At 41.1% G+C, this 27,273-nt stretch overlaps 1 protein-coding gene across 6 annotated transcripts in view; it reads left to right on the forward strand.

Annotated features, from left to right (window-relative positions):
- Positions 1-27,247, forward strand: part of syne2a (spectrin repeat containing, nuclear envelope 2a) — a 44,613-nt gene extending 17,366 nt beyond the window's left edge. For 4 of the 6 annotated variants that reach the window (XM_088285712.1, XM_088285713.1, XM_088285716.1 and 1 more), the window contains 35 exons: positions 36-168; positions 811-993; positions 1,376-1,525; positions 2,287-2,463; positions 2,911-3,066; positions 3,153-3,302; positions 3,866-4,036; positions 4,166-4,299; positions 4,419-4,599; positions 5,186-5,368; positions 5,711-5,824; positions 5,934-6,088; positions 6,254-6,386; positions 7,061-7,155; positions 8,372-8,582; positions 8,723-8,920; positions 9,852-9,977; positions 10,722-10,877; positions 13,423-13,581; positions 14,068-14,234; positions 17,694-17,856; positions 18,115-18,305; positions 18,553-18,703; positions 18,907-19,089; positions 19,217-19,354; positions 19,425-19,616; positions 19,716-20,004; positions 21,482-21,612; positions 21,772-21,886; positions 21,989-22,191; positions 23,663-23,839; positions 24,108-24,236; positions 24,925-25,116; positions 25,237-25,322; positions 25,440-27,247. In XM_088285712.1, the coding sequence (XP_088141838.1) occupies positions 36-168; positions 811-993; positions 1,376-1,525; positions 2,287-2,463; positions 2,911-3,066; positions 3,153-3,302; positions 3,866-4,036; positions 4,166-4,299; positions 4,419-4,599; positions 5,186-5,368; positions 5,711-5,824; positions 5,934-6,088; positions 6,254-6,386; positions 7,061-7,155; positions 8,372-8,582; positions 8,723-8,920; positions 9,852-9,977; positions 10,722-10,877; positions 13,423-13,581; positions 14,068-14,234; positions 17,694-17,856; positions 18,115-18,305; positions 18,553-18,703; positions 18,907-19,089; positions 19,217-19,354; positions 19,425-19,616; positions 19,716-20,004; positions 21,482-21,612; positions 21,772-21,886; positions 21,989-22,191; positions 23,663-23,839; positions 24,108-24,236; positions 24,925-25,116; positions 25,237-25,322; positions 25,440-25,647 (5,680 nt within the window). In that variant the 3' untranslated portion in view covers positions 25,648-27,247. The remainder of the gene's footprint in view (positions 1-35; positions 169-810; positions 994-1,375; positions 1,526-2,286; positions 2,464-2,910; positions 3,067-3,152; positions 3,303-3,865; positions 4,037-4,165; positions 4,300-4,418; positions 4,600-5,185; positions 5,369-5,710; positions 5,825-5,933; positions 6,089-6,253; positions 6,387-7,060; positions 7,156-8,371; positions 8,583-8,722; positions 8,921-9,851; positions 9,978-10,721; positions 10,878-13,422; positions 13,582-14,067; positions 14,235-17,693; positions 17,857-18,114; positions 18,306-18,552; positions 18,704-18,906; positions 19,090-19,216; positions 19,355-19,424; positions 19,617-19,715; positions 20,005-21,481; positions 21,613-21,771; positions 21,887-21,988; positions 22,192-23,662; positions 23,840-24,107; positions 24,237-24,924; positions 25,117-25,236; positions 25,323-25,439) is intronic. The other 2 variants (XM_088285714.1, XM_088285715.1) reach the window with 2 other exon arrangements.
- The last annotated feature ends 26 nt before the right edge of the window (positions 27,248-27,273 follow it).

Consider the following 27,273-nt stretch of genomic DNA (forward strand, 5'->3'; position numbering starts at 1 on the left):
CACCAACTGAGCTGTTCCATTTGTCCTCCTCACAGATTCCAGACAGACTTTTCCTTTGTCAGTAAATGGCTCCTTGATGCCGACAAACATCTGACAGTTTGGTCAGAACTCACTGATATCTCTCATGTGAGCCACGAGAGTGTTTGCAGTGGTCTGATCCGGCTGTTGGTAAGTCTCTGATCGCTACCAAGTACTGATGACTAGTTGGTAGTAAATCAGAAAACGTCTCAACCAAAACTGGCGCATCGTCATTTTCATGACGGGACATGTCTAGTTTCCTGGGTTAATGGATGCCACCTTGCTGGGAGGTCCGGCAGACCGGTTTCCATTACACGCCCCAGCGCTCCTGACAATTTGGTTACAGCAACTAGACTTGAATTTAGACCTGGTGAAATCAGGTTCTTTGTGGCGCAGGTGGTCTAACACAATTTTGGTGGATTTGATGCATGTGCAGAGAGACAGATTCTGAGTTCTGCAGATGTATGTGGTGCATGTCATCATATTTCCTTCATAAATATGACAACTGCATCCATTGATCTCGCTGAATCATTGTCGAAATCAATTCATTGAATACATTTTTTGCCGATCTACTGCATGGAAAACTCCAGTGAGTAATCTATGCTTCCACCTCTCCTATGCTGAATTTAAAGAGAATGAAGGGTGCTGATTCAATTAGCCAGGAATCAAGACAGCTGTTTTACTCCCACAACGGCGCAAACTCACCTTTCTCTATTAGAGCTATGGGATCTAAACATGTATTAAGTGCATTACCACAAGATCTTTTTGACAGATGTTAAATTCCTCCTATAGGACTTTTCTATAGAGATGGAGGCCACGTCTGCTCGTAAGGAATCTGCCTCCAGAGAAGCCGCTCGACTGCTCCGTCTGAGGGAAACGGAATGTCCTGGCCTGGGAGGGCGCCTTGCAAAGCTGGAGAATACTTGGTGCAGGCTTAACACTGAGCTGACAAATGCAAAAGACCAGCTGCAACAGGTACAAAAGGCTGCAAAACGAACATGTTCAGTGTAATACATTAGTATAATGAATAAATGAACCAGATATATTGATTTTCAACACGTGTCAGAGTGGCATCCGTGGGTTTTTCAATTGTACCACAAGAGACTTACGCGTGTCATTGAAATAAGTAGTTGTTTAACAAAAATGAGGAGTTTTATGATCTCGTCCAGCCCAGGGACTAAAAATCACTCTTCACTCATGCCGCGATTGAGAGTACAGTCCACCAAGAGGGAGGACATCTTTAATTTTTAACGACCATTTATCACCAATGACTACAAAGCCTGCTTTTCAAACTTTAATTATATACCAGATGAAGAGACAATTTTAAAACTTAAGTTTGCGCTGCTCGTTTAATCAGAAGCTGCTCCCGACGTGGCCACCGGTGAAGCTCTTGTCTGACTTGGAGGATTGGCTCAAGAAGTTGGAGGGCCATCTAGAGCAAGCGAGAGAACAAGTCGACAAGGCCAAAGATGCTGCTCAGATCAGTAGGGCCCTGCAGCGCTTCCAGGTACATACACCACAAGTCTTTGTCCATTTCTCTTACGAGATAATCTAGTTCACAACTAAATCAATTCACTGTTCCATCATTCTGTTACTTTGTAGCGAGTAGATCTAGAGACGGTAACCTTTTGTGACTAAGCATTCAAGAATTGTAGCCATTTCCATCTTCAAAGACACAATTGTGTCCTAGCATCACCTCCCCACAATCCTGAGTTACGTCAGTGCAGTGTGAAGAGCACATCCCACGCACATTGTACAGAAATACTTGACCAAATGTTGAGGCGCTAAAAACTACATTTTGCATGAACAATTCTGATTAAAATCTTTTGGGAGTCTTTTATAATTTTAAAGAAGCTGAGAAAAAAAACTAAACAAGAGCCCTTCTCGCCCCTAGTCAGCTCGTCTAAGGCTCCAACTCACCCGCGTCCGTAATGAGACAGGCGGTATAGAACATGGATAAATGGACAGATAATGTTTTGATGATGTCAGACATATTTTTCCCTGTGAAGGAACTAATGAGGAAATTATCGGACCAGTATTTGCATTGTCACACTGGGACCTGCATTTTCCTGTTGCAACACTCTTCTATAGAAGTCAAGAACGATGAAGAAAATATTGTTAAACAATTGCCTTTGAAAATATGTGCATGTTGGTACCCTCATAACCCCCAATATTTTTTACCCAATTTTGGGTCCTGACGCAGCAGTTAAGAATGTATTTCCCAAGACTTAGCTGGCTGCTTTGAAATTACTCTTGTGTTCCCTTCAGGCATTAAAGATGTCTTTGGTCAACGGGCACCCTCTTCTGGAATTCCTCTCCCAAACCGTTCCTCGGGTGGTGGAAGTAGATGTCCATTCTCGTCTTCCTGAGCGAACTATGTACGAGGAGCAGCTTGGTGACCTCGGACAGCAGTGGCTTCTATTGCAGGGGGCGTTGGAGAACCAGGTTGCTTATTCTCCTTCTATATTTTCGGTGTATTTATTTACTGTGCATAAATAAGGCGGTTGGTCTGAATTGGGAACTTTCCATAAACCTACTCTGTATGGAAAATGCCTTAAGTAACAGATGTATAAATTGAAGGGCATGTGATCACGTCCGTTGTCATGGTCAAGCAGCCATAAATTATCCTGTCACAACTCTTACTTCTTGCGTACTGATTGAAGCAAACGTCACTGGATCGCTTTGTAGATATCCTTGTTAATAGTTTGGCTCGCATTGAAGTAGAAAAATAGTTTGGATTTAAAACATAAAATAAAATAATTTTGAAGTCTTTTTTTTCATTCTAAAATGCTCGGATTTATTATTGTTTACGGTTTTATTTAATATTGGTTAAATTTTCTACCATTCCCATGATTTGCATATTTGATTTTTTTCTTTTTTTTTTTTGTGCAGATTCATGAAGCTCAAGAGCTCCAATACTCTTGTGCTGCCAGAGAACGACAGTTGCAGCGTCTTCGTCGGTCAGTTGAACAGCAGAAAAAGCATCTGAATCAATGGGAACATCCGACTTGTCAAACACAAACTCAAAAGGTTCTGCGGGAGTGGGAGGTATGCAAACAGGATGCACGTTACAAGTTATTTGCACTGGTTTTAATATGATCTGATGTCCTTGGATTTTTTTTTCCCACCTCCAGGCTGTTGTTGGAAAAATAAATGAGGTAGCCGCGGCTTTGCAGGGGGTGAAATTCACACGTGTGCTTGCTGAAAAGGAGCATCCGTGTGATGTCGCCTTTTGTCAACAGGCTGAGACTGTCAGTCTTGCTTGTGAGGATCTCAGTCAGCAGGTAGAGAGAGAACATAAATGTTATTGATGAGCTTTGAGGTGTTTAGAACAATTAGTAGGACACAAAATGACAATCACTTCATGATATGTGAGCAAAATTTGAACTGGCAGATCAGTAAATTAATAATGCATTCTGTGCAAGATCCTGCCAAATTTTCTTTAACAAGCAAGATAAACTAAGAAATGGTTAATAAATTGACCACATTTTATATTTTCCATCAGCCTCTTGTAGATCCATCCATTCATTCTCTGAACCGTGTATCCTCACTAAGGTTTTAACAATAGTTACTGAACAGATCCTGTAATAAAGTCAGAATATTTTGACTTTACCAAAACATTTCCGCAGATAAGGTTAAAAACAAAAACGAAAGACTGCTACTTAATTCATCATCCTTGTTGTGCTTTTCATCCCACTGAGTCAAAGTTCTGTGAATTGATTGTGGCACTCAAAGACCACAAAGACACACTTCGGTCATTTGATTAAATTTTCTAACAGAAATATATTATACACAAGGATAAAAAAAAAACAGCAACAACACCAGCTTGCTTTGTACTATTTCTTAGATCCAAGCTTTGGAAGCAACTTTACACCAAACTGTCAAGGAATGGGCTCGTCTGGACGTAAATCTGAGGGAGGTTTCTTTGCATACCAGCAGGGTGCAGTGTACCATGCAACTTTATGGAGCACTTTTGTTTTCGCTGAAACAGACCCAAGGTTATCTGGAGCTTCTGGAGGTGAGTATCAATGTGTCTTTTTTGCATGTGAGGGATGTCATGACTCACTGTCATTTTTTTATGTAGAAATTTCAAAATATTTTGAGATTCATCTGGCATTATGATAGAAAAGAGATGTCCTGTGTACAGGAACTACGGGAGATGTGCAGACAAGGGGAGAAGCTTTGGGTCGACATCAACAAATCTCTTCAGTGTCTTTTAAAGACTCTTGATGGCGGAACAACCCGGTCACTAAAGGATCGAATAGAACAAGAGCGAAAGCGGTCAGTAAAAAGTTTTGCGAGCACTGTGGGTTTTTATTTCTTCCAACAGATTGAAATCAGCTTTTTTTTTTTTTTGCTTTACTTTAAGTTGTAAATTCACCTTACTTTGTTCGTTCCAGGTGGGAGGACATGTTAGAAAATCTGAAGGAGGAACACCTGAAAACTGACAAGACGCTCACGCTCTGGCAGCAGTATAGTCATGCCTTTGATAACGGTTCCCTTCAGCTGGAACACCTCCGGTGTCAGTTGTCCTCCTTTTCACCTCGACAGGAACCACAGGTCGCGGTCCGCTCAGCGGAGGTTAGTTCATGCGGCTCACATTAATTATCAAATTAATTGAAGAATTTTGGAGGGGAATCTGCAATCCATAAAGTTGGATTCTTTCTATTGACAAACAAGTGGATGGTCACAGAGTGCAATCAATTAGTTTTAATTATTAGAATCTTTTTTTTCCCCCCTATTCTTTTATTTAATTCTAAAAAATGATTGAATAAGCCGCTTGACTCATCGTGTACTTGCGCTGATTCAGAGGATGAACTCATGGCTGTTATTCCTCGTTTTGCTGCGCTACATTGATTCACCTCCTTTTGTACAGTCCACATGCTGCATTAGAGGTTGTTTTGAAAAACAAGCAAGAGGGATATGGGCTCCAAACTTTCACATTTTCTAATTCCCTCCTGACTGGATTTCGGTCTGAACCGTTAATGCAGCAATGTTCTTTTTTTTATCATTTTTCAAGGGATGAATCAAAACAGATACGAGCATTTATTTTCTAAATTGCTGTGACAATTATGTTATTGAAGGTAATCTAATTAAATGCCTCTGGTGTCTTTTCCCCCCACTTTTACTTAATTCTTCTTTCTGATATTGTTTCACTAATGCAAAGAAATTGCAGAATTTTGCTGAGGAGCTGCAAAACAGTGTGGCAGGTGTGCTGTCCTTGTCAAAGCCACTCATTGGATGTCTCAAACCACTCGTCCAAAACGTGGTCCAATCAGAAAGCACGGCGCTGTCACTTGAGGTCCTCCTGCTGAACCAGGCGATGTCAGACACAAAGAAAAGTCTTCAGGTATTGTCCGAAGAACTACAGGGTCAATCATAGGTTAGATGAACTGAAGTATAAAAGCACAAGACAAAATTGTTGCGCCTCAAATGCCAACAAGTCACTCAACTAGGATTTTACTTGGGCAGGGCACTGAAAAGCGAATCACCATTTACACTGACATTGACACCTATAGACAATTTAGTCTTCAATTAAGCTCATATGCACGTTTACTGGAATGAAGGAAGAAGTTGAAGCACTGGGAGAAAATGCACAAACTCCACAATGGTGTACACCAGCTGAGATTTTAACACAGAATTTCTTGACTGTAAGACGGATGCACTAACTCTGTCCCATTTCTTTTGGCAGGAAGATTTAGACAACTACAAACTATTTCACACGCAGCTGGAAGCCTTTGAGCAGCAGACACAAAACATACTGCATGGAGAGAACTCTAACATGAATGACAAAGACATTGTGAAGGTTGTTTGGAGTACTTGCTAGCAGACAATAGCGATGGTTGTTTTTTAAAGTTTTACTCGACAAGATTTTTTTCATCATGGGTTCTGTGTTTTATTTCCCGGCTGAATAGCAGGAGCTGTTGAAACTTATCGAACTGTTCCCATCACTGGTTGACATCAGCAAATTGAGCAGCTATGTGACTCTCAACAAGCAGGAGAAAGACACACTGCATGTGGTCAACAAAAAATGGACCCATGGTGTGAGTCACATGTGTTTTTTGTACAGGTGAGAAAGTTTGATCGGCGTGACAGTGAAATGAGACATTGCGCTTGTGAAGAAGAGAGCCAATAGGGCAGAACTGGAGGATAGAGAATGTAATTCAATGCTCTAAATTAGCTTTTGCTACAAAAGTACATTCCTTTTTAATTTGTATGAATGCCCTTTTGTCAGAACTCTGCAGCGTGAACGTCGGCAGTCCCAAGACTTTAATCAGAAGTGTCAGGAGCTAACTTTCATCCTGGAGAAGCTGGAGTCAGAACTTCCAAGTGGCTTAAACCTCCAGGAAATACTTGCTGTCCATCAGGTACAATGTTCCTAGATGTCTTTACTGCCCATGAGAGGGACATTTTCAAGCAGAAACGAAACAAACATCAACTGCAGATAATAAACCAGTCATTGCATAAAAGGATCAAGAGTCTTAGTTCAAGGATGCATGAATAAATTACATTGCATATTTATATCCAATATTAGGGGAAGTGTTTCCAGTGAAGTTAATAAAAAAAAAAAAAGTCAAAAAAGGAAAAAAAAATGTTCAAAACATTTATGGCTATAAAAGATCATCAATGTATAGCCCGGGGTCCACATCTGGATCGCCCTGTGTCTCTGACCGGCCCTCACAGTGACCATGAAGTCAAAGTAAAATGTTAACTATGTTGCTTTTATTTTGAAAGTTGTGTTTTTATTTTATGTGCACATGAGTGAATAAATGCAAGCAAGAGCTACAACTTGATATGCCCCCAGTGTTGCCAACTAAGCATTTCGCGAATTGTCCAACCCCTCCAGAAAGTATTATACATCCTTGTCAATAAAATGATACTTCCCGCTTATCTAATATTTGAGTGTCCTGACTGGTAAATGTGCATATGAGTTGGTGGTTGGTGCACAAAATTGTTCCGGCTGTATCCCAAAGAGATTTGGTAGAAACGTACATGTACTGTAATTGCTTTGTCACTATTGTGTTGTCTCCCATCCATGAAGAGGCGTCAGATTGAAATGATTGCTGGACAAGAGCTTCTCCACGGTCTACTCTGTAATGCAATCACGTCCATGGAAAATCAGAAATCGGAAGAAAAGTAAGTGATAGAACATTTTTTTTTCTTTTTTTTTTTGTATCAGATAAGAAGCTTAAGCGTGCACTGCTTTTTCAGTTTTAATGATGTTTCCTCGTCAGGACTGTGGGCAAAATATCTTTCCGATTCTTGCTTGATGCACAACTTTAGTTACTCTCCATTGTTGTATTTTGTCAGTTCATATTGCGCCACACATTTTCCGGTGGGAGAGAGATTTGGACTGCCGGCAGGCCAGTCTCGTACTCACACTCTTACTATAAAACCAAATAATGTTGTAAGACATGCAGAACTTGGCTTGACGGTCTTGCTACTTATTAAAATACGGATGTCCCTTCAAAAGACGTTGCTTTGATGGCAGTATTTGTTGCTCCAAAACACCTTGCCATATCATCAGATGAACTTTTGCACTTTGTGCTAATAACAATTTGGATTGTTTTTTTTCCTCTTATGGCTGGAGACACAAAGTCCATGATTTCCGAAAACAATTATCTATTATAATAGTATATTATGAAATATAGACTCGTAAGACCACAGCATGTCCACTTTCCGTCAGGTCGTTTCATAACAGACTTAACTTGTCGAGATAGAGACGAAACGTCTTAACTGACATGTATTCAGAGGTCATTACATTTTGTCCAACGGTGCAGTCTCTTGCCACTTGCCAATCAGAGACGCTTGCCTTTGTGGGGTCAGACATAGTCATCAATAAAATGAAGCGATCTGCGGTTTCCCAGCTGCATTTGATTTTTCGCTTGTTGGTATGGATACGGACCAGTGCGACAAAATGTAGTAATTTGCAGATGTTTCCGGTCTTGGAAGAGCTAGATGTCCCTCTCCTTGATCCTTCCATAAATCCTGTTTGTGGTCTCTTGATACTTGGACAGCCCAAGGATTATCAGTGAGGTCTAAAGGAAAGTTGTTTTTTTTTCCCTTCTATGCATGTTTGAAGTGCCAAAGGCTGTTAACCGTCATATAATTATACTGGTTTTATGCTGATTTGGCAATTGGTCGAAAGAACTATGACTGACATCCATGTTGTTTGCTGCTGTTTTATTTGTTGTTTTTTTTTGTGTTCCTTTTTAACAAGGAAAGTCACAATGTTGAACTAATTATCGTAAAACCCTGATGTATGTTTTTAAAATGATACAACTCAACAACAGGACTATCTCTTTTTGTTGTGGGTTTTACGTTCCAAATGAAACGTTTGCTTCTGCCGCAGATCTGAGCTCCTAACACAAGCGGTCCATCTTCGAGGGAGGTGGGTCAAGTCTTTGTTGCTGGCTGGCCAGCACCGGGCCGCAGGTAGAGAACAAATCTACCATTGGAGGATCTATAAATGTGGCATGAAGCTTCTGGGGAAGACACTGAGACGTGTTGAAACCCTGCTGTCCTCTGCTCACACTTCACAGCAGCTTGCAGATCACTGCCAGGTTAGTTTGTTCGGAACTGTGACTTAACCTTAACACCATTGCACACATCTTGTACTGTGCTGTTTTTTTTCCCGATAAAGCTCTCTTCTTGGGTGATTTATGAAGTCGACATTGAACATTTCTCTCTAAATCTACTCCAGTGTCTAAATGAAGGTCTGGAGCGCCACTCATCCGTACTCACAGAGACTTTGGAGGCTGGCAGACTTTTGTGTGAGATGACGTCAGACTCGGACAGTCGGAGTCGACTGGAGTCGGATAGTCAGGCTATAGAAGGGGCCTGGAAACACGCTAACTCACTGGTCCAAAAAAGAAGAGCCCTCGTCACCACTACTGTTCAGGTAATTGCCAATAGTAACTCAACCTATCAATGGTGTTATTTACTGTACATTCAGTTCCACATTCCTTATTGTTTGGGGTTTTATACTATTGCATACAATATTACTGAAGTCAAGAAAAAAAAAATAATGTTCAGTTACAATAACGCAAGTTTCAGAGAAACCTTTGTAAGTAACAGGATGATGGAAAACACTCGACGGTGTCAAACAAAACAGCCATCCATTTTCTATTTGGCGATGTTTGTGTGTGCTAGCCACTCGTCCACCATGTGATTAACATTTTGAAGTACCGGTACATGTGAGTTATACTGCCCACATATTTGGAAATGGCCCACCCTTTGCAGTCGATGAGATTAGACCTTTGACCGTGATTGTTTAAAGAACCGCGAGTAAAGTGATGACACTGGTGTGGCACACGCAGACCTTTTCATCATCCCGAATAGTTTTATAAAGAATGGATGCCAGCTCTGGACGGACAGAATCCACGTACTGTAATGAGCGAGGGTGACAGTGTTAATGTGGTAGGAGGGGGTGGGGTCAGCTTTGCATGACCCATATCCAGGCCCTGATCCCACTATCAACACATGCGCGCACACACACAAGCACTCTCACATTCAGGCATGGCGTGAGTCCTAGCACAAAGCTCCTGCCAAGAGGGATCAAAGTACAGCTCAAATCTATTGCTGCTCCACATCCAGAGACAGCTGGGTACAACTGACTGTGCTTTCATTCCATCACAGTAGCTCCTGACAAATGCAGAACATATATAAATGTAATAAACAGAAAGGCACATTAACCTGAAACGATTTGTAGTTTGTAATTTCTGCGTTTTAGTTGCACATGCAAGCCCCTTGTTGCAAATAGTGCGTAGTGTTATTTAGACTATTTCAGACCTTCATGACACTGCATTCCTGCATCTCTGTTAATGTAATAGAACTGGTCACGGTGTCAGGACGAGATAAACACCAGAATGTGTCAACTGGATGAGCTGAGAATCCAGTTGAAGAGGACGCCGCCGCCTGTGAAGTTTGATGAGTCTGAGGAAGAGCTGCTCATTCAGGTGATTATACTGCAATGTCAGCATGCATTTGCTGCACGTTGACATTCACAGCCCAGTGGAATGCGAGTGGACGGGTTTTGTCGCACTCAGAAGGTGCTCTGAATGTACTCCATTTTATGCATCAAGTGGTTGCACAAAATAAAATTGAGTAAATTCAACACAGCATTTTTTTCGATGTGTGTGTGAGATATTTGGTTTACTGTGTGGCGTGCAACACAAAAAAACATGCTAATGGTTTTATAAAGTAAAATAGTTATGAAAATATTGAAAACAATTAAGATGAATTCTACACTAAACCTGAATTACAGGTTGGTCTAAATGTTTAGACTTAACGTTTATGGGCAGGGTAATGACAAAAACTAAAATTGAACTTTGATCTTCATGAACTGATTCTTAACTTCAATTACTACTAAAATAAAAAAACAAACATTTAGAGTGGTGATCACCGCAAAGTTTCCCCCCAGTTCTCAACCTCCCTCCAATTATACCGCCCGTTCCACCAGAGTACTTTTGAGTTTACCCCCCCTTTCCATTATTAAATGCCCTCATGGCTTTGCTCCCCTCCCCCTTTTAGCCCTCGACCCCCCTTACCCTCCTCCTTGTCCCAAACGCAGCCCTTTTAATCTGGATGTTCAGAGCGAACTGGAGCCAGAAAGTGTGTACGTACGGCTCGTTCATGGCAGTCTGACCCTTTTTGTGTGTGTGTGTGTATGTGTGTGTGTGTGTTCGCGCTGTGCGATGCAGAAGACGGACTTCTCTTTGCGCCAACTAGCTGGTGGATTGAAAGACCTGGCCTCCATGAAGACTGACCTATCCCAGTACGTGGCGGCAGCGGATTCTGCTCTGCTGGAACAGCAGCTGGAACAACTTCACATGCAGTGGGAAGAACTGTGCGCCAAGGTGAGACAAGAAAGAAAGATGACTCACGCCAACGGTGAACGTTAGGGAGCATTTAGCATCGGTGTTGGTGCAGGTGGAGTGAGAAGAGGAGGAGGGGAAAGTTGATTCCATTGGCGTCTCTGCGCTCAGCAGCAGCACAATGCGCCACACACTCATTTGTGTGATAAGTCCTAATGTGTGTGAAAGGAAAGCAACTTTTTGAGCTCATTTACTCAAAACTGAAAAACATTTTTCACTTCCACTGGACTGCACTGCAAGTTTTAGCCCAAACAAAAGGTTTGCTCTAAGGTTTTTAGACCAAAGTTTCGTTTTTATAAGATGTATTACAACAACAGAAAGTTAGCTAGTAGTTTACAGCTTCAAACTTTCTACTACTTTTCTGTCCGATCAGATGCTGTAAAAATGTTGACTGACAGAATTCAACATCAAAATAAAAACCTGGCCTACTTTTTTTTATTTTTACTGGGCATTCAGTGTTAGTCCCTTTTTTTTTTTTGCAGTTAATTTAGAGGTTTTAAAAAGTTGCCTGGCAATTTTATCTATTCCATGGTCAGCATAAAGCTTAACTGTTTGTCTGGGTGTGTGTGTGCTTTTTTTTTTTTTTTTTTAATTATTTTAATTTGCATTCCTCAAACCGTTTCCGGGGAACTTTCAACAATAAAAATGCTGACTATTTTTCAGTCCAATCCAATTTTTTTACAACAGCTTTTAGCATTTAACAAGCTCAACCTGTTTGCTGACTAATCATGTGGAGCGTAGCTGATTTTGTGCATGCAATCTTAGTAAAACGTGCTGCACTTGCAGGATGAACACAGGGTCAAATTCCTACATTTAAGTCTTTTGGCTCAAACACAAACACGCTCTTGTTCTTGAAAAACCAACCGTTATGTCATCCTGTCAGTGAACAAAGATCGTTGCGATGACTTACGCTGGTACTAATTGCGTCTCCACTTGAAAATGGACGCTGTCACCTGCTCCACCTTGGCAGCAGTTACCAGGCCTCGGAGATGCAAAAACAACCACAGCAGCAGGATGATGTCCAATTATCAGCTTTTGTTTCAATGATTGGTGCTCTCGAGGCAGCACTTGTACAACTATAAACGTCGTAGTGGGCGATCCACACGGTTCCAAGTTGGTCCCCAAAAGCTCTGAAGGACTTGTTTGCCACATTATTTCTGCAGTTCAAGATTAGCATTATCCTACATAAAATGCTCTTGTTTTGAGTTTGGTGAATCTGCTGCTTTGCAGATATTTACAGTAAAACAATCTGATTACAGTTATGAAAGTTAAATTGAATTTGTAGAGAATATAAACAGCTCCATCTATCGATTCCTGGCTTGGTTCTGAGCCACAGGAGTCTCCACTATCTGGTTAACAAGTCGTTTGTTGGGGGAAGTCACTGGAATGGCTCGGACAACCAGATGGCCTCGCTGGGCTAAAGTAATTCAAGGGGCAGCGTCTTTTTGTTTTCACGGGGGAGCATAAACTCCTCACAGAGCTGACAGCAGCTCTCAATGCCTCCTTAATACTCAAGGGTCTAGGAAACCAACAAATCCTGGGTTCAAACACAAACGGGCTTGTTGGAATCAAATAAATGACACACAACAGTAAAATATAGCTCACGTGACACAAAGCACTTATGACCTAACAAAAGATCATCACCGCCTCTGCTGAGCGATGGGTGTTTTCACAACGTTAAGCCGTCATTAGGAAAATGGACCTTGTTAATCAACCAGAATCTATTGAAGATTTCCACCCATTCAGCTGATTACTAAGATTACTGAGATGTTAAACGATTAATGTAAGACGGGGGGGGGGGTTAATATTCAGGTTTTGATTGTATTCCAAAGAAAATATTTGGACACGGTTATCCAAAAAGTGCTATTTTAATTGTTCCTTTTTTTGTCTATTCATTGACTGACAAAAACCTCAGTCCTGAATTTCACTCAACCTATTTGATTTATAACTTTTAGAGGCATACCTGACACAAGTACTTTATATTTTTGTAAAGGCTAATCAAACAATCATTAATCTCATTCAGCAATGATTTCCATCCAAGATCAAAGATTGCTCATAATCGGACATTGCTTAATGTTCTTAGCCCAAATACAGATTCCAAAATGCAGTGCGCAAATAGATCAAAGGTCATGAAGACAAAAGCAATGACGCAGCAATGATGTCGTGGCATCGCCACAGCACACAAACTGAACATCCGACCGCTTTACAATGATGTCATCGCTATTCGTCTCAGTCGCCACGGGGGATAATTCCATAGTTTGTTGGGATTGCTGTTATTTATACTCCTCGAGTTATTAGTTTGACATTTTTGGTTTGGTGACATCGTTGCTCACCATTCACACGCAACTTTTGAGTTGAGTTACCGTTATGTTTGCGCTGTGTAATCCTGTCATCAATTTCGGAGCTTATGCTTCTTAGCGTTATATATCTTAGACATCTCTCCTTGAAAAGTTGACATGTTCTCAAATGAAATATTTTGACTTCTTAGATATGTGTACTTGACACCATCCCATTTCACTTTTCCCAGGTGTCCTTGCGCAGGCAGGAAATTGCTGACCGCCTCAACGCCTGGACAATATTTAATGACAAAAACAAAGAGTTCTGCGATTGGCTCACCCAAATCGAGAACAAGGTGTGCCACAGTGCAGATCTCAGCATTGAAGAAATGGTGGAAAAGCTGAAAAAGGTAATTTACAGATTTACGTCTCCCTTTTCGTTTTTATGTGGAAAAACACAACAGGCCTCTTTTCAGAGCTTTGTCTGTCATGTTTATGATGTGGTTTAATTATGTCAGAGAGTAAACAAAAGCTATTCAGTAAATGCGGTTTTGCACGCTGCTGCCGTAGCGTTTATGAAGATCCATATATATGCAACATGGTCGATGCTGATTGTTCCAGATGGTGGCCTGGAATGGAATGGCTTTGTTCATACACAACAGTTGTCCTTTCAGTGGCTCACAGAGCCTTTTGTACCCATCGTGTCTCATCACGAGGCTGTTCACTCCGTTATCAAAATAATTCCTTTGGAAATTGTCAGTCTGTCATTTCGGCATGATACATCCCAAGTTCAAAGTTCTGTCACCTTGCTTGCTAACTGAAAATGTGTTATTCCAGCAGAATAGTTTGCTCGTCTAGAACCATAAAGCAGCATAAACCTTTTTATATTTCTGTAGGATTGCATGGAGGAAATCAATTTGTTCAGTGAGAATAAAAGCCACTTGAAGCACCTTGGAGAGCAGCTGCTGTTAGCCAGCGACGAGGCCAAGCAGACCCAAGTGTGCGGCTCCCTACAAGAGGTTAACCAGAGATGGCACAACCTCTTCAGCCACATCGAGGCCAGGTGAGTACACAACCTGAATATCCACCGTCAGGATTCACTATAGCTTGACTCCAATGGCCGAAGCAGCAAAAAGAGGACAACGTGGGTTACACATGGGCTGAAACAAGACAATTCTCCACAATCACTAATATGAATGAATAGCGGGCAATGGGCTAGTGGCTCATTTCCCTGAGTCAGAAAAAAAAAAAAACAGGCCAAACACAACTACTTTTCTCCTTTTAAAACGCACAATAGCTCTAACGCGAGTCTATCCACCTGCTGCTGCTCGCCCTGCCCTGCAGCTGTCAGGAATACATGACTTCTTATGTTCACAAAGCAGGTTAAGCCCCCCCTAATTATAAAGGAGACCCCCGCAAGACATTGTTGTGCAGCAGCTGCTTGGATCCCCCGATAGCTCGAAACACTCAGCCTAGCCTCACCAACAAGACAAAAAAAAACTTTGCTAGAATCTCAGACAGGGCCATATGTCCTTATGTCCACAGCGACTACATCCCCCACACCGTCTATCGCTGCTCGGTCAGGGGAGGGCGGGATAGGAGAAGGGGAGTGGTCTGTCAGCATCAATTATATCAGTGATCCTGAAAGCACAATTCCACAAGAGCATTCTAGAGAGACTCCCCTGGTAAAATATAGACGGTAACAATGCTGCATTGTCTGGAATTTGTTCATTAAAGTATCCGAAACATTCCCTGGCATTGTCTCATCAAGTCTTGATAGCCAACATATAAGCGGAAACTCAGTGGCTATTAGACAGAGGACAACTAACCATAAATTCTACTAATCTCTTTTTAAGATGCTAGCTGTCCATTTGTTAGTATTTGGCATCTCGTTAAATTCAGGCAGCCAAGTGCTGCCTTTTGTTCCAAGAAACGGAGCGTATCGGTGGAATGATTGTAAACAATGACTTATCTAATCTGATCCACCGTCCAAATAGTGCCAGCAATGAGATTGATACAAATGGAATATCGTGTAAGTGTATTTATGCATGAATATAGTGCAATGCATGTTGCTGGAAAATCAGACAAAGAGCAAAATGTTGTTTTCGACACGTAGCTCTTAGCTCAAGCCCTCCTGCGAACTTGTTAAACTTTGTCCACAACAAATATCCTCACTGATCCTGCAGCTTTTCCCTTTCACCCGTTCTACGTTTGTCCTTCTCGGATGGACCCCTGACCGGGTTTTGTGTCTTTGTTCACCCTCCACATTAAGCTTCTGGCTTTTGTTGAGCTGTCAAAGGCGAATGAGATCAAGAAACAATTTGGTAGACTGCGATGGCGCTGCAGAGGGGGAAATTTACACCTACTATACTGACTTTGTGTCACCACCATTAAACCTGAAATGTCAGCTTGAGGCAGCGACTTGCATTGTGGGTCTCGGTGTTCATTGAAGTTCTCGTTTAATGAGGAAAACATTTTTTTTTTTTGCTGCCTTTGTATTTTTTTTCTTTTTTTCAAGAAAAGTTTTTGTTCATAGGATAAAAAGAAAAATGCAAAAACTGTGCCTTGTTCCATAAAGGCTTTAGTGTAGATAATCTTTTTTCTACTAGAGATTGATTGTCGCCGCTCCTTCCTGCCGACTGCTGTCAGACTTTTTAACAAGAACATTGGGTCAGGCCTACACATGAGGGCATTAGTGCAATTGTGCAGTCCTAGAATGCAATATACACTACTACTTTACTTTCAGCCAAGGGTGTACTTAAACATCGACCAATGATGTATTTTGTTTACCATTACAGTATTCTTATTACAATACTTATATCACTGTAGTATTTCTACCACTGCAGGATGTTCACTATTACAGTACTTTTATCATTGCAGTACTTTTATAATTACGGTATTTCCTATCTTTGCGGTACTTTTACTATTACAATACTTCATCATTGCAGTATTTTTCCATCGTTGCAGTACTTCTACCATTATAGTACTTTTATCATTGCAGTATATTTTATCATTGCAGTACTTTTACCATTACAGTACTTTTATCATTGCAGTATTTTCTATCATTGCAGTACTTTCCTGCCATTTCAGTACTCTCACCATTACAGTACTTTTATCAGTGTAATATCTTTATCATTGCAGTATTTTCAATCATTCAGTAGTTTTTATCATTACAGTGTTTCCCCCTCTGTATAATGGACAGGCATTAGGAGTGTTTCCTTACACTTAGATACGTTTATACTGTGTATATTTGCATGCTTTTTATGAATGTCTGCTGCTAATGTTACACATTAACGGCTACATTACGCCGCCGACTCTGTGTGATCTATATCTTTGCTGCTGTAACACTTCAAATTTCCCCATTGTGGGACTAATAAAGGACATCTTTATCTTTATCTTTATCTTTATTTTCTTTTATCAATCCCTAGCTCCCCTTACGATGCATCGTCAATATGCAAATGAGCTATTACTTTCCGATGGTGACAATAGTTGTGATAAACAAATGAAGCTTCATGAAGCACGTGACCATTTTGACTCCTATATGGCACTGTTGTTTTAAAGATACAGTGCAAACCAAGGGCAACATGTAGAGACATCAAAAATATCAAGTGCTTCATGAAGCTTAATTTTCCCATCACTAGAAAAGAGCTCAGAGTACCTTGAAGTTCTCAGCACTATGTAAGTGAAATCCATTTAGGATTTACAGCTTGGTTAGAGCTTCGTGCTTGAAACTCAGCTTCTGTTGGCCCTCGATTAACCATTCAGAGTTGTTTTTAAGTGTTAATTATTCAGACTGTGAGCATCGCTATCGCTGCACTGCCCAGCCTCGATGGTACTCGACAGCAGAGAAAGGATGAAATGAGGGAATTAACTTGAACTCCCGAATGGGGCACACTTCAGGCTTTTTAAGTCTTGGGGGAGAGCTTCTATTGTCCCAAGCGTTACTATGACACCAGTCAGGGGGTCTGTTGCCATGGAGACTGGGGGGGATCGAATGGAAGACACCTGAGAATTAAAAAGACCTTTTCAACTTTTTTCCCCTTCCTTGCTTTAGATGTTTATCTTTTTGGCATGGTTTGTAAAACAAATCTTGGAGGTTCCCATGTCCTGAATGGTAAAAATGAATCTTCACAAACACGGGACAGTTGGTTCATCAGAGTAAAAAAAAAATAAAAATACTTGGAATGTATTCTTACCTTTTTGCTTTTGCGCAAGCTATGTTTAAAGGCAGATAAGTAAATAAATATACCTCTATTGAAATAATCAAATTGGACAAAAGATTCAAAATCTCATTAAAATTCCAAATCTGATGCTACATTTGTTTGTTGTAGTCTTGAGTATTATATTATCTTTTCTTGGAGCATATTTTGTGGCGTTTTCTAAGTTCCAATCTCATTTCTCGCAGTGAAAACGATTACATTTTGCCTATAACATATCCGCTGGAAATTGTCTAACAGGTCAGGCCACAATTTAAAAATGGATGAACTTGAATTTTGATGTGTTGGTCTGTGTGTGTGCCTAGAGTGACAAAGCTGAAGGAAACTTTGTTGAGAGTGCAGCAACTGGACAAAAACATGAGTAACCTGCGATCCTGGCTTTCACGTGTGGAGGCTGAACTGTCCCGGCCTATTACCTACAGTGTGTGTCATCACCAAGAGATACAGAGAAGGCTGGCTGAGCAGCAGGTAGCAAACACACACACACACAATTTGCACTGCCTTTCCCTTGTCTTTTTCCTCATATTTGAATGTTTTTCTCTTCATTTCTCCACATTTTTCCGCTTTGTTGACACTCCCATCTTTGCATATAATTCTGATTAATAATTAATTCTGATCACTCCATTGTTTAAATTTGGGAGGGGTTGACTTATGCAGCTGACCAGCTGTCCTTATGTGTGCGTTTAAGTATTTGAGGCAATGTCTGCCGCCCATGTGTTTGTTCAGGAGCTGCAACGGGACATAGAGCAACATACGGAAGGCGTAACGTCTGTCCTGAACATGTGCGAGCTTTTGCTTAGGGACGAAGATGCCGCCGGCACCACTGAGGTGGAAAGTGACTCACTGCAGGAAACCAGTCGTAGCCTTGACCAGCGTTGGAGGACCATTTGCGCCATGGCTCTGGACAGGCGACTCAGGTAGGAAGTCAATTATCACCTTTGAATGGTTAGTGGATAACCCAACACAAGTATTTAAGAAAAAAAAAATAATGGTAAGGGGAAAAAAACGCTTTTCGTAAAAGCTATGTCACACTGAAGTAAGAGTTCCAGGAACACATATTTTTCAGATTAAGACCATTGTTGCATATCATTACATTTTATTTTTTGGAGTACTGCTATGATACACACATGACTCCCAGAACCTTTGTCTCATGCCTCCTTGTAGAATTGAGGAAACATGGAGGCTGTGGTGCAAGTTCCTCGAGGACTATTCGCAGTTTGAGGATTGGCTTAAGATGGCGGAGAAAACTGCTGCCAATCCTAACTCTGGAGATGTTCTTTACGCAGTTGCCAAGGAGGAGCTGAAGAAGTTTGAGGCAAGGCGACTGACGCGTTTGCTGCAGCATTTCCATTGTGACTTATTAGAATAAGCAGCTCTACTTGAGTTGGAGCAGTTTAGGATTAAAACATAATCATTGTTGAATCACTGAAAATTTGATGCAGGACAGTCGTAATCACACAAAAAAGTAAATTACGACCATTAAATCTGGATGTATGATTGTTTCCATGTGCTTTTTAGAGGTTCCAACGGCAGGTGCATGAGCGGCTGACCCAGTTAGAACTCGTCAACAACCAGTACCGCCGTCTGGCTCGCGAGAACCGTACGGACCGTGCCAGCCAGCTCAAAGTTATGGTCCAAGAGGGCAACCGGCGCTGGTACATTCTGCACCGACGAGTGGCTGCTGTCCTTCGTAGGCTCAAGGTACGGTCCAGAAAATGGGAAATGATGCCTTACTGCTTTTGAAAAGAACCATTACAACAGCCTCAAGGAAATAAAGATCATGTGAATTCCTCATCTGATCCTTCCTTTTCTACTCTTCTTCTTCCAGCATTTTACCAGTCAGCGAGAAGAATTTGAAGGCACCCGGGAGAGCATGTTGGTGTGGCTGACAGAACTGGACCTGCAGCTGACCAACGTCGAGCACTTTTCCGAGAGCGACGTTCATCACAAGATACAACAGCTTAGTGTGAGGGATTTGTGCATGCTGAGGTGTCTCCAGCTATGTATGAAGAATTCATTCATCACTCTTGGTGCAGAGTTTCCAGAAGGAGATCATCCTCAACACGGAGCGGATTGACGGGCTGATCGTGTTCGGAGAAAGTCTCATCCAGAAGAGTTCACCCCAGGATGCCGCGTTGATCGAGGAAGAACTGGAGGAGCTTCACTCCTACTGTCAAGAGGTTTTCAGCCGACTGGTTCGCTTCCATCAACGTCTCAGCCAGCCCCCGGTGAGGTCAATTTATTTACTAGTTGTAGAAATGTTATTTTGTATTTTGAATGATTAGGTTTCAAGACTGCATGATACGAACTATACGTTTTTGACGTAGATTATCAAAGAGGAACCAGAAGTCTCCGGCACCACTTTTTCCTTGGAGTCGAACTTGGAGCTGATTGGACGGCCCTGGCTTGGGCGGAGCCAAGGCAGCCTCCCGACCACACCCTCTCACCTTCTGGCCTTTCCGCTGGAGCTCTCAGGGAGGGAGACACCTGTGAGTGTAGACTCGCTGCCGTTAGAGTGGGACCATACCGGGGATGTAGGAGGGTCATCGTCTCATGAGGATGACAAGGATGACGACGGACACGATGAAGAGGGAATTTACTTCAGTGCATTGTCAGGTAGAAATAACAATTGCTGAACTCTCCATTAGGTACCCCTCCATGATATAAATGAATGCAGTACAAGCAATGTCGTAATAGAACAGATAATCTTTAGTAAACACTGTCAGCTGTATTAATTTATTGTAAATGCCATAAAAAAATAATTAAGGAAAATACAAATGCGAGATTAAAAACAAAATCAACGCATAAATTTCAACTCCACGTATTAATTCTGTAATAAAATGAGCAAATACTCTTCTTGATCTTGTTTTTTTTTATTTAAGTAATCTCAGAGAGAGACAAAATAGAGCATATTTTCCTCTTTTCTTGATAGAAAATAACATTTGCTTCACAGTTATGAATTTTCAGGCAAAAAATGTTTCCATAGTGATATTTGATTGAATGCACGCAAAGAAGATTAAAAACAGAATTAGATTAGGATTGAGGAGCGTGCACAGATGCTGCTGGTTTATTGGACCAATCATGTATGGGTCTGTTATTTATTTATTTTTTTTCTCCCAGCAAAAATCTTTCAACATTTTCTGGCTCATTTGCGTCTACCATCCCTTTGCTTCAATAAAGACGCTTTTTGGAAAAGTGTGCAAAGCCAAGCTAAATTTTCACTCCCATTTTTCTTTCTTTTTCTCTCATTTTTCTTTTGACACATTCTTGATTGTAAAAGTTGCACGAACCGTGTCAACGTAACGCTTTCAGATCCTTTCACTACAAGGCTGACCTGACTGTTCCCTGAAGAGGTCCCTATCTTGTTCCTCCATGAGAAAAACTCCTAAATTAATGAATTTTTGCTCCTCCTCCTTTTAACCTGCCAATGCTCGTGCGCTTTTATACCTCAGAGCTCTTCTTCTGGTAACAAAAAAAATGATTATTGAACAGCATTTGTCTCCATTTATTGTCCCCTTCTGCTGTCGTTTATCGGCGCAATCAAATGCGTGCGCTTTAGTTTTACAAATGCCTCTGAAGTCATTTGTCTGTTTTCCACTCTTTTGAATGTTTCCAGCTGCAATTTAACAGGACACATTTGTTAGACCGCCATTCAATCCATTTGTTTGCCAGTCCATATGTTAGATTTTTCTACTATTTGCCTCATACCAGTTAAGTTCTAAACGCCCGCCAACTGACCAAACGGCAAACATTTCATTCAAATAAATGCATAGCCTTTGACTATGAGTCAAAAAAATTTTTAATAAAGGTAGAATTTATTAAACTAGTTATGTGCCCTTTGAGCGTGTATCACACGGTAAGATTGCAAGAAAGCTTTTATGAAGCTTGAGCATTAAAAAGGGTTATTTTTAGTAGTGAATCAGCGTGTTGGACACTTTCTCTGAATGAGTTATAAGACATCCTCCTGCTGACCTCTACTCTGTTGATCACATGATATTTTTTACAAGTCCACAAAGTTTATGACAGGAAAAGACATTTTAGCTGAATGGGTTCTGCTAGATTTCAAGTTTATTATCTGTATGTTGTGTTTCAGTGTCAGACTGGGCGATGGCTGCCGATGAGTCTCCAATATGGCAATCACCAGAAGATGAAGAAACGGACACCGGCGAACACAAGGTTGACGCTTCACCTACGCTCACCAGCACCCCTGCAAAGCAGGTCTGTGTACGTTTTACAACTATCTTTCCATTAGATTCCAATAAATTAGTTAATGGAAGCGAAGGGCTTATCGCTGATTTTTTTTATTTTTATTTTTTCTCCCCCCACCAACTTCCCACTGCAACATTTTGCCAATATGATCATTGTATTTTATATTATCTCCAGTCACGTCAAATATCCCAGTGCATTGGGGACATTAAAAGAGTTTCTCTGATCCTGGATGATGAAATGCAGCCTGAGATTGGTTTGACCAACTTGGTTACCTCAGGAAACCAGTCGGGTGAGCAGCGCCTGCAAAGGAAAACAAAATGTTCAATCTTAGGTAGCGTCGTGAATTTGCTTGCATGATATGCTCTCTTCGCTCATATGATTGTTCTCCCAGGGGTGATTGAGCGCTGGGAACTGCTCCAGGCTCAGTCCAGGAACGAGCACGACGCTGACCCCCAGGATCCACAAAATGTCACATCTGACCTCGATGATGTCATTTCCTGGTTGGACAACATTCATCCGGAACTAGACCGCCTCCAGCAGTCGCATCCAAGCAACAGGATTGTTGACATGGCAACCAGAGCTAAAGAGATGAAGGTAACAGTGAGATCCAAAATAAAGTAATTACGAGCACAGCATCATGAACGCTACCGTCCTGAGCCAATGTTGAATTGTTAATTTGGCATGTTTGTGTTTGTTTGTGCGACCACAGTGTGGAGCGCACTAGTTTTTGCAATCGATATTTGCTAGTCTGGCTACAACAAGGCGATAAATGGCCTTCAATGTCGTGTAAAGCATGTCATCATATCATAATTCTCTTTGTTCTCATCAATCCTGAAGAAAACATCAACCTCCTCATTTCCGTCACCTCCAGCTCTGCTTCTACTCTTTCCTTCACCCGTCCCAACCTGTTTGGATCCATTTCTAAACCTCCTTACCACACTCACCACTTCTCTGGACAGTTGACCTCGAGTATTGGAGTCCTCCACCCTTGCTTTTTCTTCTCCCCGTAGCCTCACTCTTCCTCCGCCACCTCTCTCTTTCACTCACATATATTCTGTCTTACTTCTGTTTATTTGCATCCCTCTCCTTTCCAGCGTATGCCTCCTATGTAAATGTTCTTCCACCTGCCCCCTGGTTTCGATGTAGATAACAATATCGTCCGTCACCATCTCGGTCCATGGGGATTCCCGTCGAAGCTCATCTGTCAGTGTAACCATCACTATTGCAAAAAGGAAGGGGCTGAGAGCTGATCCCTGATGCACCTCCACCTTATTTTGTTCTGTCACATCTGCACTACACTTCGCCACTGTTCTCATACTATCATACATGCCCTCTACTGGTCTGTCATGCATACATACTTTTGGTCTTTGTCAACTCCACCTTTGGTCTTTGTGTTCTTGTCTCCTTTCCTGAGTCCATTCACTGTCCCATTTCTTCTTAGCTCACCTCTTTCCTTGTATGCTTTCCTGCTCTTTTTTTCTCTCGGTCATATTGGCTGTAGCAGTCCAATCTTCTGGAAGCTCCTCCTGCCTTCTGAGTAGCTGTCTCACCTCTTCTTGAAAGGCTGCACAACAATTTTCTTTTCTAAGCTTCTTCACCAGGGTCCTTTGCTGTGCCTTTTTCTTAATCTTCCTCACCCCAAACAGAGTCATTTTACACAACACCTTATGTTTAGCTATACACTCCCCAAACATTTCCTCACAGTCAGAAACCTCCTTCAGATGACATCACCGGCACAAGAGATGATCCAACTACGTGCTTCTACCTTCGCTCTTCACTCTAAGTTCCGGCCTCAACTTCAAGAAAGCGTTCACTCCAGCCATTTCCATCCTTTTGGCAGTCCTCCACCAAATGCCCCTCCATGTTCCTTTCCTGGTTATCAAATTCACCCGTCACTCTCTTATCCCCACTATTTCCTTTGGATTGTTGTTTTTCACTTATCTTGCTAACTCACAAATAAACAACAATGGCAATCATAGCAGTATTTTTTTAGGGCAATTTTTTTCCTTTGGTGAGGGTTGCTGAGTATTGACAATTCTTGTATATACTTTTTTGTTTTTTTCAGGAGATAAAAGATATGTTTACACACTACAAGCCTATCATGCTCTCGGTCAACCTGCGTGCTCTGCAAGTCCCAGAGCAGCAGGAAAAGCTTGTTGATTTAAACCAAGCCTGGAGCCGAGCTTCTACACTTCTTCACCAGTGGGAGACCAGTTTGAGAAGGACTCTGATGCGCTGCCAGGTTAGAAGAAATATAAATTAATGTTAGTTTAATAGTGAAACAGTCGCAGCCAAACTACTCCTCTATAGTGGGGCCTTTCAATGATTTGGATGTGTGTGAAGTGCTTCCAGCAAAAAATATATTAACAGTGCCACTTTTAACACAATATTATTTATTCATTATTCAAGGGGATCCAGCATATTACGCAATCATAAATAAATAAATCAACAGATGTGACCGAGAACACACCCTCGTTGGAGGCACTAACTTAAAACCATCCATCATACAGGAGTTTCATGAGAGCCTCCAATCTCTGCTGCTGTGGCTGGCACGCGCCGAGAATAAACGCTACGCAGTGGACATCAGGGATCCAGAGACACCTTTCCGAATTCTGAAGCAGCAGCATCGCTCTCTCACTGTAAGCACATCTTTTACTTTCGGGAAAACGTATGTGTCTTATAAACTGCCTTTTCAATCAAGTCATTCCTCGATGTTTTGGAAACGGTCTGTATGAGTTGGAGCCTTTCTTCACCTCTGTAAACTACCAATCAAAAGTGAGCATTTTCCCTTGAAGGCCTTCTTAAAAGTACAAATAAATAGAAGTCGTAAAAGTATAAAGTTGATTGTGCATGCTGTGGTGCTCAGTTTATGTTCAGCCGACTTTGAATTGAATTTAATCTTGATAAACGTAGTGAGTGGCTGCTCACTTCTGGGAAGGCTTCCCAGGGTCACTGAAATGATGCCAATCTCGTTTTGAAACCAAATTATTGGCCTTTATCAAGGACATAAATTTGTGAAATTGGGTCAAGAACTGTTAAGATTGGGATATTGCATTTCAACGACATGCGGTCGCTTGTGAGTTTGAATTGTGCTTTGGACCTTAATGTGAAATCTGGGGCTGATTGTTGGCAGGAAGCTTGGCAGCATAGTCTAAAAAAACCGAACACAAAGCATGTAATACTGTAAAATACTATGAATGGGGGATTGGAAATGGATAGCAAGAATAACAATCTTTTATTTATTTATGCATGTAATTATTTTGAGGCGCTTTGCCCGACGTTGCCCTCAATTTTGGTCAGATGTTGTTGAACACTTGTGCTGTTCAGGCCCTGCTGGAGGAGCTTCTGGAGAGGCAGACCCAGCAGGCCTCGCTCCACACTTTGTGGTCTCAACTCCAGCCAGAGGACGGGGACGAGGGGAGCGACGAGGCCCAGGAGAAGCTGCACGTAACGGCCACCAAATTGAAGTTACTCCTGAAGGACGTGACCGAGGACCTGAGCATCCTGCAGCAACGATTGGTAAACATCCAAATGTTTAGCCCTCAGAGATTTGGAATATATTTTAGAAAGCAAACAGATTTTCCGAATGATTTCTCCCTAAATCTGAAAAAATGTGTTCTTTTATCTTTTTAAATGCAGGACTGCGACACATACAGAGGTCAAAATAGCCCTGGAGATTCTTCTCAGGACATGGCACAAAGAACCAAGTTGCCTTCTAATACAAGGTACAACTGCATGTACGCAATATTAAAAGGAGACCTTTGTGTTTGTCACATGTCTTTAAATGATCCAAAAATGATATCCCAATGCAAATTTTATTCAGTCTGTGTTGTGCCCCTCAGGGGAAGGAGAGACTCGCCCCCACCTCGGTCCTTCTTCAGTCGGGTCCTGCGAGCTGCTGTCCCGTTTCACCTCCTCCTGTTCTTCCTGCTGCTCCTCCCATGTTTGATCCCGCACTCTGAGAGAGACTCTAACTGCTCTGTCACCAACAACTTTGCCCGTTCTTTTCATCCCATGTTGCACTACACAAACGGACCTCCACCCACCTGATTAAGAGTTGAGCATTGGGGGGGGGGTGCCCAAGACTATATTGACACTTTTAGAATGAGCAAATGTATTTCATCATGTCCTAACACTGGCACCTATATTTTAACTCTCATCATAGTGATGAAGTGGTAGTTTAACAAACGAAAACATTTCCAAAGTCTACAAATATTATTTTTATGTATTTATTCTAAAAAGACACATGGACTAAACATCCTTGCTTGGCCAAAAGTATTGCGGCAACAAATACTGAGTTGAATCATTTTTCAATAACGAACTTGATTTCGAGGCGTGTCCCAATACTTTTGTCCAAATAGTCAGCAACATTATTTGCATTAAAAGTAGGTCATCAGTTCCTAATTGTATTTGAAAAAAAAAAATCAACATTTCATATTGTCTAATTTAGTTCAATTAGACTTAGGGTAACTCTTCTTGGAAAAAAACATTGTAGAGTCAGTACAAGTTTTATGTACAGAAATAATATAATAATTTATAACCCCTCCTGATGGATATTGGTCTTGCATTTCTATTATTAAATATTTGCTGTCTATATATTACGGTATATTAAAGAGCTTTAAGAGCTGTAAAAGGAACATGCTCAGATTTGGACACAGTGCTAAATAGGTGACCACATTGTTCCCTTTGTATAGGCAAGACTATTTCGATCTCATACTGAGGTGTCATTACAACCGTTTTTCTGCATAATGAAGCAAACACGGGCAAATGTCAAACATTTGGAGGCTTACAATGAAATGTTTTGCCAATGACACAATCATTTATTGTCTAAGTGTACTGTGCATTTTAAAACACACGTTTTACATTTATGAACATTAAGAAGCATGACTACTATCTGTGTATCCTTCAGCTTATTTTATGACAAATAAGACATTGATGGTGAAAAGAACCACTCTCCTTGCCATTTACAGGTAATAGTACTGTACAACAAAGAGTGTGTTTCCGAGATGATTCCGTGATTAACACATTGCCCAGCAGTCTTTTCGCTTTAAATGTTAACTTGTGTAAGCATGGCTGTCAACTAAGTGTACACCAGATATGAAGCAGTGATAAATCATGTTAAAATAGCAAAAAGCGGACAGGCTGAATTGGTACATATTTTCAACCTTGCATTTTTTTTTTTCTCACAAAACATTCAGTGAACAGTTTCTTCATTTTAACAATGCATACAACAGCAATAGCTACAAGAGGATATAAAAATAGTTGTTGTTTTTTTCCTCAATCAAAATTCCAACAGGTAAGTGCAACTTTGTCAGAAATACAGTAGTGGTTACAAACTTGACAAAAAAAAAAAAGAAGCCACATTTGAAGAACATTTTGCAGCGAGATGTGTTACATACAAGTTGTTGATATAATTTCCACTCTGAATGTATGAAATAATAGTGGGATTAATTTTGTCCAATGAAAAGCATGTACCTCCGGATGGTCTTTTTCTTCATGCAAATTGCTTTTTTATTTTATCCAAAACAAGCAAACAAAGTATTTTACAAACCCTTTTGGGGATGCATGCTTTGCACTAGATGGTGACAAATTGGCAAAAGTATTGTCACGTTGAATTAAAAGTTTTGATGGAAATAAAATGTGAAATGCTTCCTGGTGATTTCTATTGGTCACCAA

The sequence above is a fragment of the Idiotropiscis lumnitzeri genome, chromosome 21 (genome assembly GCF_059441095.1).
Source record: "Idiotropiscis lumnitzeri isolate Australia: NSW breed Sydney's pygmy pipehorse chromosome 21, RoL_Ilum_1.0, whole genome shotgun sequence".
Lineage (NCBI taxonomy): Eukaryota > Metazoa > Chordata > Actinopteri > Syngnathiformes > Syngnathidae > Idiotropiscis > Idiotropiscis lumnitzeri.